At 36.5% G+C, this 14,291-nt stretch overlaps 1 protein-coding gene across 6 annotated transcripts in view; it reads left to right on the top strand.

The window, feature by feature from the left end:
* Positions 1 to 14,291, top strand: part of TAB3 (TGF-beta activated kinase 1 (MAP3K7) binding protein 3) — a 61,226-nt gene that overhangs the window by 35,742 nt on the left and 11,193 nt on the right. For 3 of the 6 annotated variants that reach the window (XR_008497112.2, XR_010125500.1, XR_008497113.2), the window contains exons 7-8: positions 214 to 374; positions 10,085 to 10,168. Coding sequence is in view for 3 of the 6 variants with exons in the window: in XM_063660672.1 (XP_063516742.1) it covers positions 214 to 374; positions 6,510 to 6,603; positions 10,085 to 10,168 (339 nt within the window). In the remaining 3 variants the exon portion in view is untranslated. Of the gene's footprint in view, positions 1 to 213; positions 375 to 6,509; positions 6,604 to 10,084; positions 10,169 to 14,291 lie in introns of all 6 variants that reach the window. The other 3 variants (XM_063660672.1, XM_063660669.1, XM_063660671.1) reach the window with 2 other exon arrangements.

The raw sequence follows: 14,291 nt of genomic DNA, 5'->3' as shown, positions 1-14,291 counted from the left end.
GAACAAGAGGGATGTTCAGGTGATGTCACTTTGGTTGCATTCAGAGGGCTAAATTGAAGCAGATATGGAGGCAGCATAGCATTAGAAAGACATGAGAGTAAATGCCAACCCCCAAGTTGAATGAGTCTTTTATACATTAGCAGTGCATATCGAAATTTTCCAGTCGCTTGTTCAGTGTTGTTCTCTGCAATGACATTATCTATAATGCTGTAGCCTTGCTGTTACATCAACGAGCAAGGATGGAGAGGTTAGCAAAGCAATTGAAACTTGAGAAAGAGGAGCTAGAGCGGTTGAAGTCTGAAGTTAACGGTATGGAGCATGACCTGATGCAGAGACGGCTCAGAAGAGTCAGCTGCACCACTGCGATCCCTACGGTAAGTGATCTGTTAGGGTGCGTTAATAGGAGGGTCGGGATATTGGCTGTCAGGTCATTTATTTTTCTTTAGGTTTTATTCCTGGCAGAGTTCTGGGTTTTTTTTGTTGTTGTTATTGTTGCTTTTTTTAAAAACAACAGATGAAGGACTTTTGCCTTTAGTAGTTCTCATCAAAATAATTCATGTATGCAGATTCCATAGGCTCATCAGTATTTTCAAACACTGATGATTATAATCAAGGTATAGCATCTCATTTATTTGTAAATTGCTGTGAAAATAGAAATGAAAAGTGCACCCTGACCAAAAATTTGATGAATTATTCTTTGTGTATTCATTTATTCTTCTAAGCATATGATACATATATTTTTAAACATTTAAAATTATTTTTGTTAAGTACATTAATTCAGATGAGTTAGAATAGATCAGTATGAATTTTGGGGAAGTGTTGACTGTAGAATATTTTAAGGCAGAGCAGTTTTGTTAAGTATAAATAATTGTAGAAACTGAGATAACAGTATTGATTGATAGCAGTCTTAAAGGGAACTGCTCTAATGAAAAGATTCGGATAATATAGTTTTAACATGTTGGTTAATGTATATGAGTTCTAACGATCCCAAACAACTGAGAATTTTGAAGCATGTTTAAAATCTTGTGACTTCACAAGCGATGATCCAACCTATCATTTCACCTTTCAACATTTAGCAGTTTTGTGCATATAGTTTATGCAATGTGGTACTACGCTAGATGCTTAGTACATACCTACCAGTGGGAAAAACAGATACATCAACAGATAATTATAATACAATGTGGTAAGTGCTGTATATGTTCACGGGTAATGAGAGAATTTATACATCAACTCGTTTCTGTGCAGATTCATTGCACTTCTCTGCTCTTACATTATCCTCCTGCTGGAATGCCCTTCTAAAAAGCTCTGCACGTGTAAATCTTGTCTGTTCTGTTCTTCAAGGCTCAACTTAACCTCTACTTTTTCCATGAAGCCTTTCCTCATTTTCCTACCCTCTCTAAACTTAGGGCAATCTCTGAGTGTACAGGTTTAGAGAAGTGGGCATATGTCAGGCCTCTTGCAGTCAGCATGTCTGCAGCCACTCCCTCGTAGAGAAGTTTCTACTTGAGGTTCTTGGCTTCAAAGGGGATCTGTGAATTCTCTGAAATTATATGCAGAGTTTCGTAAGTGTGTTTAATATGGGAAGTGGGTGTATAGCTTTCATCAGATTTTCATAAGATTATTACATTGAAGGAAAAAAAGAATGAGGAACCACTGCCCTAAACAATAGGCAGAGAGAAAAGGGGAAGGCATTTTAGAAGAGAAAAGAACAATAAGGTAATGAAGGCTTGAAGTCAAGATGGAGAGTGACTTGTAGGAGACAGTAACTACAATTCCCTGGCATAAGCATGAGATTTCTGAAGAGTTAACAGAGGATAACTGGAGCTTTGACCTTGAATGCTAGGTCGAGGTGCTTGAACTTTATTCTGCTGGTAGCAGGGAACAAGTGGAAATTTTTGAGAAAGAGAGTCTTGAGAAATAGGCATATTCACTAATTTAATGACTTTTTTGTAATATCGTGTATAGTCAATATTAGAAGTGAGGAGGAAGATTTTAACTACTTAAAGCACTGGAAAATAACAAGGCTATCTTTAATAGAAAGGTGATGTTAATATAAATCAAATTTCTGCCTCATTTTCTCCATTTGAAATCTTAATTGAATCCTCTGATTGCGGAAGATATTGGAGGACATAACCCATATGGGAATCCACCTGTGGTAGCTGGGTACTTTGGAAACCTTTAGGTACCTGTAGAGCATAAACAAACTTAGCATAGTAATTTTCTTTAATCATATACATTTTATTTAGCAACTACTTGCTGTGTGATAATCCCTGCTAAATAAAACATTGTTTTTTTTTTGTTTTTCATTGGAAGTGGAGAACTGTCTAATGTAGCATAGGTTAGTACTAAAAAAAAAAAAAAAAAAGCCCCAGATTTTATATCAGAGCTCTTATTGATGTATCTTTTTTCTTTTTTTTTTTTTTTTTGAGACGGAGAGTGTCACCCTGTCACCCGGGCTGGAGTGCAATGGCACGATCTCGGCTCACGGCAACCTCCGCCTCCCAGGTTCAAGCGATTCTCCTGCCTCAGCCTCCCGAGTAGCTGCGATTACAGGAGTGCGCCACCACGCCTGGCTAATTTTTTGTATCTTTAGTAGAGACGGGGTTTCACCATGTTGGCCAGGCTAGTCTCGAACTCCTGACCTTGTGATCTGCCCGCCTCGGCCTCCCAAAGTGCTGGGATTCCAGGCATGAGCCCCCGCACCTGGCCCCCGATCTATCTTCTTGAGAAAGGAAAAAGAGAAGTTGGTGAAACTGCTGCCCTGGGCTGTAATTTAGTTTTAACTTTTATTATAATTTCAGAGATACATAAAATAGTATAATGAACCCCCATGTAGCCATCCCCCAGATTGAGAAATTGGTAGTTCATGTGGGCGCTAACATCTGAGAGATAAGACATTTAAGTGTGTTTCCCATGTGTTTTCATTGCCAAGCCTAGTGTAAAATGGAGGACATTTACACAGCAGAGGGACAATACGTGGTGGTTGAGACCGTCAGTAGGCTTTCAAGTCAGGTGCCAGTTTGAATCCTACTTGTATTTGTGTCACTCATATATCCTTGGATAAGTAACTTTCTCTATGCTTGTTTTCTTATCTATAAAATGTGTGGTATAGTACCCATCTTATGGGATTTTTCTTAGGATTATATGAGGTAATATATATGAAGCAGTTTACACAATGCCCAACAAATAGTAAGTGTTCTTATAAAATATGTGTTGGTTGCAAAATACTAGAAAAATTTGCTTGAGGTTTAGACACACCAATCTGAAGCATTTTGTACTTTGACTTCCTTTGAACTTGAACATATATAAGATTATACTTAATGTAGGAAATTAATCAAGAAATAAATCATTTAGTCAGATTTCCCATTTTGCTCATCAAGGCTCATTTGAGGAACCATGATATAGTGCAAAGAGAGCCCACATAGGCTTGGGAGTCACAATTGCTCAGGCGCTCACTGGCTGTATCTGATTTCTCTGCATCTGATTTTCCCTAGCTGTAAAAGAGAATTATAGCAAGTACATTATAATAATTGTCAAGATAAAGAGACAGTGTATGTAATAAGCCTGGCATGAAGTAGGTGATCAGTAGATGGCTAGCCTTATCATTGTCCCACTTGTGTATAGGATACCCAGTAGAGAATTGACATTTTTGCTACTAAAGCACACATTGCTACCTTCAAGTTTTCAAACAAACTGCTTATCAGGCAGTGTATACAAAATTGATTAGAAAGCTGCTTGCCTAATGATACTGCAGTGCACATTTGTGACCAGCTATGTGGGGGAGGGGGGGTTGTAGAAACTTAGAACAGCAGTGAAATAATCTTTTTCTAAGGAGAGCAGAAGTGCAAGATATAAGATGCATGATGGTGTCATTTCCCTTAATCTGTTATTTGCAAAGCATTGTATTAAATGCTGACAAAGATGTCATCTCTTAGATCTGTATGTGAAATGAGATAGGTATATCTGTGAGTCTATATGTATTTGTGTGTGAGAGAAAATATAAGGCAGTAAATCAGAAGTGTTGACCAGCTAAATGGTAACAATATAAGTACTTTCAGAGTTTTGAGATAGAAATGTTAGCTTTTTACCTATAGAGTTTATAGATGAAACAGTTTCAAGGAGGAGGGGGAAATTTAGGTTTTACCTTGAAGGATAAGATTTTAATATGCAGAAACCTGCCAATTACCCCCTCCCTCAAGTTATTCCCCCCCCATTCTTCCTGTTCTAATTACGTTTTTGGACTATCCCACAGCTTTGAGTCCCAGAGGCATAACTGAGTCCCAGCCACCAAAGAACATCCGTGGTCTTTGACGCTGGTCTATGCCAGCTTTGGAAAAAAAGCTTACCACTTTTTATTTTGAAATGTTGGCTACAAACATCCTGTTATCTTACAAACAACTTTGAATTATACATACCCAATTTTGAAATTCCTCTTCCACGAAAACTACTTTTGACAAATGGCATTAATTTCCCAGAAACTGCTTTTTTTCCCCCTCAGTTTAATCAGAAGCTATATGAAAAAGGACATAGGAATCTTATTGATATACCCTTAGTAAGATCGAGTGGTTCTACTATCTTTGGAAATGAGCCTGTTGATGAGAGTATGTTTGTTGTTTCTGAGACAGAGTCTCACTCTGCTGCTCAGGCCGAAGTGCAGTGGTGCAATCTGGGCTCACTGCAACCTCCACCTCCCCAGTTCAAGCAATTCTCGTGCCTCAGCCTCTCGAGTAGCTGGGACTACAGGCGTGCACCACCACGCACAGCTAATTTTTGTATTTTTGGCAGAGACAGTTTTGCCATGTTAGCCAGGCTGATCTCAAACTCCTGACCTCAAGTGATCCACCTGCCTTGGCCTCCCAAAGTGCCGGGATTACAGGAGTGAGCCACTGCACCCGGCCTGATGAGAGTATGTTTTTGTTATGAGCAACTGTGTGGTGACTGCTTCACTGTTTTGGGCCACTGTGGCTGAAACGTCTCGCTTGCCCCCAACTCCCTAAAACCTATGGAAAAGATAATCCTTTTCAGGTGCTTGACTTTCCCGATAGGTTCTTCCATGTGTTCCTAGGAAGACAGCATCACTGTTTGGAGCCCTTACATTATCTTTAATTTAAATGTTCAAGTATACGTTTTAAACTATTTGAATATTGCTTGATAGGCAAAGCGCAAAGCATTTTACACATTAATGTCACACAGTTTTACCCCATAGGAATTAGAAAAGGCAGTCCCATAATAAATATTTCTAAACGACTTTTTTTGTTCCTCTAGCATTCTGTGGAATTGTAGCTATTATATTCTGCCTTTTATCACTTATTTTAAACTTTGATACCTGCTTATTTAATGGGCATTCTCAGTTACTCTGATAATACCTCCTAACACTATATGAATTAAGATATCCTTTCTGCTCATTTTTCTTTCACTGGCATATTAACATATTTAGCGTTTAGCAAAGTACATGTTTTTAACAGAGTAGGATTTTGTTCTGTCTTCCTACAGTAGCAGATATATAATTTTTCAGTTTATATGTTATAGTTAAAATCACCCTAGTAATTAATACCTGGGCTGTGCTGAAAGCTTCAGTATTTCAGCCTGTAGATTCTAAACTTTGACTTTTTTACTATACATATATATACACATATATTTTTATATATATATGTATATACATAAATAAAGAAATTAAGAATGGCATGGGAAGTAAAGGCTTCTAAAAAGCTTTACTGAATGGAAGATTAGGACTCTGTTCACATTTCAGTGCCTCATATGTGCCCCTGAAAGGCCTGAGGAGTGGGCTGGCCTGAAGAAGTGGAGGCAGAAGAAAACAAAGTTGGGGAACAAATGGAATTCATTTGTTTCTGAAGTTTTCATGCGCTAGAGTAACTGCCTCCTTCAATCTAGAAAAAATATGACAAAAATATTTATATATGAATTTATATAGGAGTCATTTATATAAGTCCTGCCTCTACCAATTACTAGTTTTATAACTTTAAGAAAATTATATAACCTCTCTGTGCCTCAGTTTCCTCATCTATAAACTGGGCACAATATTAGTACCTACCTTAAAGGATTGTTAAGAAGAAGGAATGAGAGAATTCTGGTAAACACTGTATTGTTGTAATTTTTACCAGGCTGGACAAGACTAAGATCATGGACATGACTCGTTTAAAAGGTTGATTCTTACAGTTTCCCTTACCATGAAAACATAGACACAAAATATTTTCAGTGCTCTATGATTAAAATAGTAGCATCTTGTATGGTAGAACACAGTCCACTACTGCAGCTCGCCACTTTATATGCAGATTTTGTTTATTATGTGGCCATTTTGATGTCCCCATTTTTACCCGACTATTCCTTTAAAAACATATGCATAGGACTTCTTAAACATGCCCTCTTATGGACTAAGGCCGTATTCTTGGTAATACCCAATCATGACAATTAACATGAAACGCAGTTCTTAAATGTTGGGCTTGATAATGACTTTCCCACAATTGCTATTTTGGGTCCTTTCTTACTAGCCTGAGGAAATGACAAGATTGAGAAGCATGAACAGACAACTCCAGATAAATGTTGACTGTACACTGAAAGAAGTTGACCTCCTTCAATCTAGAGGTATAGACTTGATTATTTGGTAAACCATAAGTAATAGTGTGGTATTTTAAGCTGCTTAAATAGCAATAACTTTGGTTTTGTAGATTTAAGAGACAGTTTTTATCCGTAAGATTACAATCCTGGTAAAGAGATCCCCCTGTCCCATGGTCATGGATCAGATTTGGGGATGAAAGAATAGTTTTACTTCAGCAGTTTCATCAAGTTCTTATCATTTAGACTGTTCTATGTTGTTACTTTGCATTTATCCTCTTTTTGTCATTTACTGTGAATATTTTATAAATTGATGGGTTTTAATTCTAAAACTTAGTAGAGTTCATATTATGTGATAGACATCTAAAATATCTGTAAAAAGGGATCCCAAATCAGAGTATCAGATTTCTCAGTTTTAAAATAAACTCTATATGTTATTTTTCATGTTATGTTATGTGAAAACATTCAACTATAATCATAGTTTTAGTTTTTTGGATTTTTTTACAGAAGTATACTACAGCAGAAGCTCTCTTACACTTTCATTTACCCAACTCACCAGATTAGAGATGGTCTTCATTTTCTGTGGAAAATATACTGACTGATGTCCACAGCTGCTGCATACTTTTGACTAGTAGGCTGCATTCTGGTAGGCCCATGAATATTGCTCCCATCGGTTGAATTGTCTGCTTACCAAGAGTTGATTCTGTCCCCAGACCTGTTTATGCCAATTATTGTATTTCTGCAATTTAATGTTTCATAAACTGACATGAAGGAGAAAGCTGCTCTTTCTATGAAAGCCAAAGGCAAATCACTCAGAAAATAGGGACTGTGAATTAGATATGGGTGAAAACAACTGAAAAAAGTCTAAAAGGATTCTGTACTCAAATTGCATTATAAGTGTTCTTAATATCTTTCTTGCTCCATTCTAAAGCAATCAAAATTATAGATGAGGGTTCAGCAAACTAGGGCCTGTTTTTGTTGCCTGTTTCTGTGAATAAAAGTTTTAGTGGAGCGATAGCCATGCCCATTTGTTTACATATTGTCTATGGTTGCCTTTGTGCTTCAACAGCACAGTTGACTGCTTGCAACAGAGACTCTATCACAGGTCCACAAAGTCTAAAATATTATCTGGCCCTTGACAGAAAAGGTTTGCCAACCTCTGCTGTAGGTCATCATGGGTGTGGTTTATGTAAGAAATACAATATGGAACCCCAGCCAACAGACACGTAAAAATTAGGTCTTTATCTAACTTTAAAATATAGCTATATACAAGTGTTTTGTTATGTTAAAGTTGACGTGTAATTTTTCTTAACAATTCTGTGTATTAATCAGCTTTCCTGCCCCCCCCATCCCCCACACTGAACTTTTCTTGGTTATGGCAGCTAAGAGTTTCTTCAGTGTTTTAAGAGTATATAATAAAATATCTCACTGCCATTTTTAGGCAAGATTAAACAAACAGTAGGCTGGGCACAATGGCTCATGTGCCCTATTCCTAGCAGTTTTGGAGGCCAAGGCGAGAGGATCACTTGAGCCTAAGAGTTAGAAACCAGCCTGGGCAACGTAGGGAGACCCCATCCCTACAAATAATTTTTTAAAAATTAGCTAGGTGTGGTGGTGTGTGCCTGTGATCCCAGCCACGTGGGAGGCTAAGGCGGGAGGGGATCACCCGAGCCCGGGAGGTCAAGGCTGCAGTGAGCCGTGATCACACCACTGCACTCTAGCATAGGCAACAGAAAGAGAGAGAGAAAAAAAAAAGATTAGTGGCAGGTGAACCCAAAAGACACGGCATTATCTGAACAACAGACAGAAGCAAATTTGAATGTGAGAATTGAGCAATCTAGTCAGGTACCCTTGAAGTTATTTTCAGAAGCCTAGTCACTCTATAGCCCACTAACTTGAAGCAATCAAAGAATTACTATGCATGATGTAGGGGTTACATAAACTATTGCTACTATATTTTAGAAGATTGCATCAATTTTTTTTTTACTTGTGTGGTCTTCGAAGCAAAACAAACAGCAAAACATTTGGTTAGGATACTTATAGTAAGCCTTTTGTGATCTAGAAATTAGAACATGAGCTGTAACAAGTAATTGAAGAAATACGTATGCAGCTTCTTAAAGCATCAAAAGATCCAATTAATACATCAAATAGCACTGTGGCTTTTATGAGCTATCACAGCAATTATTTTCAGAAAATTATCTTAAAACAGCATATTCAAGTGGATAAAACATTTGTGAAAGGGCCTGCAAGGGAAACCACTATTAAGGTTTTATAAGCAAAGAGCTGTGTTTTTTGTCTGCATTGGGCAATGAGCTCTTTGGGATACTTAGGCATTTCTAAATCTCTTCATAACGAATCTAAATGTATCCATTTTATACTAAATTCTACTCTTCCACACTGCAGAAGACTTTTTATACTGAGTTTCCAATCTAAACTTTTAAGCTACGGGAGGAATCTAAACCTTTTTCAGTGGTGACGGGGGAGGCAGGGGAATAAGCATTTAGAATAGATGCAAATCAGTGCATGATTTGATGAAAACCAGCTTTTTTTGTGATTTTTGGTAAGGAAAACTTGTTGGGAAAAAAAAAAGTAGATCTGGAAATGAAGAGATTTAATATATTTAAACTATCAGTACCATACAGCATCTTCTATAAATAAGTATGGCTACAGTTACCCATAATTGTTTAGAACAAGCAGAACACAGTGATAGGTTCACAGAAGTGAAGGCAGGACCCAAAACCAACCTTGGAGGAGACACAGCAGGAGATGTGGCTGAAATACAGACACTAGACCAGGGAATGAACATTTGAAGACAGGTGAAAAGTTTGTGGCAAGACAAAATTCTCAGGTATCGTTCTATCTATTCTGAAACTGGCACCTTTTATCATTGATAAACTGTAGGAAACATTTAACATTTAGTATAAGATTCTCCTTTTCTTGAAAATAAGAATACATAAACTGCTGATGTTATTTCACATTTATTGAGGTTGCTTAGTAGTCTCAAAATATAACTTGATTAATCCTTGTAAATGTTTATATTTGGCTTCTTCCGTAGTTCAATTTATAATGAATTTTTAAGGTAAATTATGAAAAATATGAAAGTAAGCTTTCATTATTTAAGTGTTCTTTCTCACAGTTTGTTCATTAAAAATCAAAACAAGCAGAAAGAGAAAACAGTTCAACCATCCTTTCATTTCTCTTCTTCATTTATCTCCCCAAATGCCCCACATGCCTAACTCTGCCTGAGGAGGCTAGCCTTACAATTAGAAAAATATTCCTTTAGGTGTAATACATTGTAGACATACATCTGTGTAGTGGTTTTCTTGGGTCTTTTCTCACAGCGATGAAAACACAATTTCATTGGGAGGACAGAATTATGTAATGAGTTTTGAAATCCTGGAAAACATTTTTTCCCTTCTTATGTGTTTTATTTACATATTTTCTTTAAAAAAAAATCAAATAACCAGAAAAAAGAGTTCTTAAATGCCTGATGAATTTACTTTCTTTATAGGAAACTTTGATCCAAAAGCCATGAATAATTTTTATGACAACATAGAACCTGGCCCAGTTGTACCACCCAAGCCATCTAAAAAAGGTGAGTATGAAAAATGTCACAAATATGATAGAAATAAATATCAAAATAATTTGGGATTTCACATTTATCTGAAGAAATTTCCACTAGAGGTTAACTTGTTCAGCATAAAGTTACCATATTTTTATGATTTTTATTTTTTTGAGACAGGGTCTCATTCTGCTGCCCCAGCTAGAGTGCAGTGGTGCGATCATGGCTCATTGCAGCCTCGACCTTCTGGGCTCCAGCGATCTTTCTGCCTTGGCCTCCCAAGTAGCTGGGACTGTAGGCACACACCACCGTGCCCGGCTAATTTTTTTTTTTTATTTTTTGTAGAGATGGGATCTCACCATGTTGCTCACTGGTCTCAACAAATTTACCATATTGGTGTTATAATGTGGCAATAATGAAATGTCCCCAAACTTTAGTTTTTAAAAAGTACTGAAATTAGTAACTCTTAGAATTACTGTCAGAGGTAATTTGATGGAATATATAATTTTTACAAACAGAAGTTGAAACACTATGTTACATAGTTAACATTATAAATTTACTTAGCATTGTAAAAACTATAACCCTAAAAGATAATTCTCATAAAATAATGAGGACTTTAAAGGTCTAATGTGAGAATAAAAAGTTAGATTTGCAATAGACTTAAGATTATTTTTCAGACAACAGAAGAATACTTGTGTACTCAAAAGGGGAGCATAGCAATTAGTAGTCACTAGGTATTTTCCCATCAAGAACAAAAGAAATCCTATATAACCAAGGTTTGAAGGAATCATTTTTGGATAGTTGTTACATAAAAATGATTTAAAATTAAAGATATCAAACGTGTTCTTATTTTTATGTACCAAATGTTTAACTGGCATTTCCGTATCTTAAAAAATTAATTTTAATTGAATTTACACATTCAGTCATTTAAGCCAGACGCAGTGGCTCATGCCTGCAATCTCAGCACTTTGGGAGGCCGAGACGGACGGATCACATGAGGCCAGGAGTTCGAGACTAGCCTGGCCAACATGGCAAAACCCCGTCTCTACTAAAAATACAAAAATTAGCTAGGCCTGATGGCGCGCGCCTGTAATCCCAGCTACTCAGGTGGCTAAGGCATGAGAATCACTTGAACCCAGGAGGTGGGGGTTGCAGTGAGCCGAGATCGTGCCACTGTACTCCAGCCTAGGCGACAGAGACCCTGTCATTTATTCATTCATTCATAAATAAGTAGTCATTGAATGTAGATTAACTTTCTGCCTCATTCTTAATATTTTAATCCTTTTTGCCTTAAGCCACTCAAGGTAGATTGATCATGAAGACACACAGAATAGTGGAGAATGCCTTAGTTTTGAAAAAAATTACCAGAGAGTATAACATTTAACATCTCATCAGACTTAGTTAAAAGAATGTATAAATTCTATCTAAATAATACTACCTGACCTAATTACTTAAATTTTGGTTGAATAGTTTTCTACGTATATTAAGCTCATTACAGAGTGTTTTTTTTTTCATTTATAAGTTGCAACATAGTGTCTGTTCTTTTTATTGTTTAATATTACCATCGATGTTTCATCTGATCTACATTTAAAAACAGCCTATTGCTTTCTTTCTCTTTTTTTTTGAGATGGAGACTCTCTCTGTCACCCAGGCTGGAATGCAGTGGCACTATCTCAGTTCACTGCAACCTCCACCTCCCGGGTTCAAGCGATTCTCCTGTCTCAGCCTCCCAAGTAGCTGGGATTACCCACCACCATGCCCAGCTAATTTTTGTATTTTTAGTAGAGACGGCGTTTCACCATGGTGGCGAGGCTGGTCTTGAACTCTTGACCTCAAGTGACTCAGCCTCCCAAAGTGCTGGGATTACAGGCATGAGCTACCGCACCTGGCCAAAAAATAGTCTATTGATTTCTAAAAATGGCACAAAGAATCATCTTAGTGGATAACTGCCGAGTGCCAGATTTGGCACTTTGGCAGCATTATATGCAGTTTCTTGCCGAAAGTCATTGAGGTGTATAGTTATCATTGATCAATTTAGTCTTTTGGGTTCATAAAATCAGAGTCTTTAAACTCGATTTTGCCTGAATGTCTACTAAAGAAGTATCGCCAGACAAACTTTAGTTTTTAGTTCATTGATTCAAGGAGCTGTCTTAGAGGAATTGCCCTGTCTAAGGGAGGGCATTGGAAAGTTTTTACCCTGGAAACAGGACCAAGTTGATTAGAAATGGTGGAAAACACGTGCATCATGAGCCATCCCTCAGCATAAACTCCCTATAGGTGTGGTGTATTAGTCCGTTTTCACGCTGCGGATAAAGACGTACCCAAGACTGGGCGGGCCTCACAATCATCGCAGAAGGCGAGGAGGAGCAGGTCACACCTTAAAGAGAGCTTGTGCAGGAAAACTCTCCCTTATAATAACCATCAGATCTCGTGAGACTTACTGTCACAAGACCTGGCCCCATGATTCAATTACCTCCCACCAGGCCCCTCCCACAACATGTGGGAATTCAAGATGAGGTTTGGGTGGGGACACAGCCAAACCATATCATGTGGTCTGAGGGACCCACCATCAATAACAAAGAAAGACACTGCCGTTACTCAGGAAATTTCAAGGTTTTGAGCCAGGGACAAAACCAGACCTCTCTTTGGGCAAGGCATTCTTTCCTATGCAATAGTTAAAGCAGTGCTTAGAAGGAAATTTATAGCTTTAAATGCTCATGTAAGACAGGAATATCTAAAATTCTACCTTAAGAAACGAGACAAGAACAAAGTAAAAACAAAGGAAAGATAAGTCAATGAGATAGAAAACAGAAAAAGTTAACAAAGCAAGTTTGATCTTTGAAAAGATAAACAAAATCAATAAACTTCAAGGTAGACTGATCTGTAAAAAAAAAAAAGAGAACACAAATTACCACAATCAAAAGTGAAAGAAAGATGAGTTATCTATTACAATGATAATGATAATAAGGGAAAGTGATGGACATCTTTATGCAGTAAGCTTGACACCTTAGATAAAGTGGACAAATTTCCTGAACAATATAATCTACCCAAACTGAAAACAAGACAAAACAGTAAATATTAATAGGCGTGTGTTTTTATATATATATATTATATACAATATATTACATATATTATATTGTATGTAATATATTGTATATAATATATATTATATACAATATATTACATGTAATTACATATAATTTATACATATAATTTACACATTACATATATTACATGTAATTACATATAATTACATATGATATAATATATAATATGTAATATGTAATTATATATATTATATAATATATAATAATATATAATATATATTATATAATATATAATAATATATAATATATTATATATAATTTTATAATATATATATAAAGAAACTGAATCCGCTATCAAAATTTTCCCCCACAAAGAAAACTCCAGATCCAGATAGATTCACTGGTGGGTAAATTCTACCAAATATTTAAGAAAGTAAAAATGCCAATCTTAAACTCTTTGAGAAAATACAGGAGGGAATGCTTCCCGTATTTCTTTTTTGTTTTTTCATTTCCTTTTCATGTTACCGAGAGGAAGTTGCAGAGGATTTTCCATATACCTCCTGCCTCTACAAATTCAAAGCCTGCCCCATTATCAGCATCCTACACCAGAGTGGTACGTTTGTTACCATTGATGAACTTATATTGAGACCTCATAATCACTCAGAGTCCATAGTTTACATTAGGGTTCACTGTTGGTGTTGTACCCCATCTTTTTTTATGGCGCTAGCAGAACTCTGATTCTAAAACCTGGTAAAGACATTATGTATCTGCCCCTCACAAAAAGAAAAAATTTCAGATCAATATCCCTCATGAACATAGAAACAAAAAATCCATAATTCTGTTTTCTATCTCATTGACTTATAGTCACAATATATAAGAAAAGATAATACATTATGACCAAGTTGAGTTTAGCTTAGGAATGTAATCTTGGTATAAGCATTAAAAAACCAACCAGTGTAATTTACCATATTAAACAAAGGGAGGAAAAGCATGTGATCGTTTTCACCAGATACAGGAAAAACATTTGACAAAATTCAACAGCCATTCCTGACAGACAAAAACTTTTAACAAATTAAGAATAGAAAAGAACTCTTTCAGTCTCATAAAGG

This window comes from Pongo pygmaeus, chromosome X, assembly GCF_028885625.2.
Source record: "Pongo pygmaeus isolate AG05252 chromosome X, NHGRI_mPonPyg2-v2.0_pri, whole genome shotgun sequence".
Classification (NCBI taxonomy): domain Eukaryota; kingdom Metazoa; phylum Chordata; class Mammalia; order Primates; family Hominidae; genus Pongo; species Pongo pygmaeus.
Note: the sequence above shows the minus strand (reverse complement) of the source record. Positions and strands in the feature narration are given on the sequence as shown.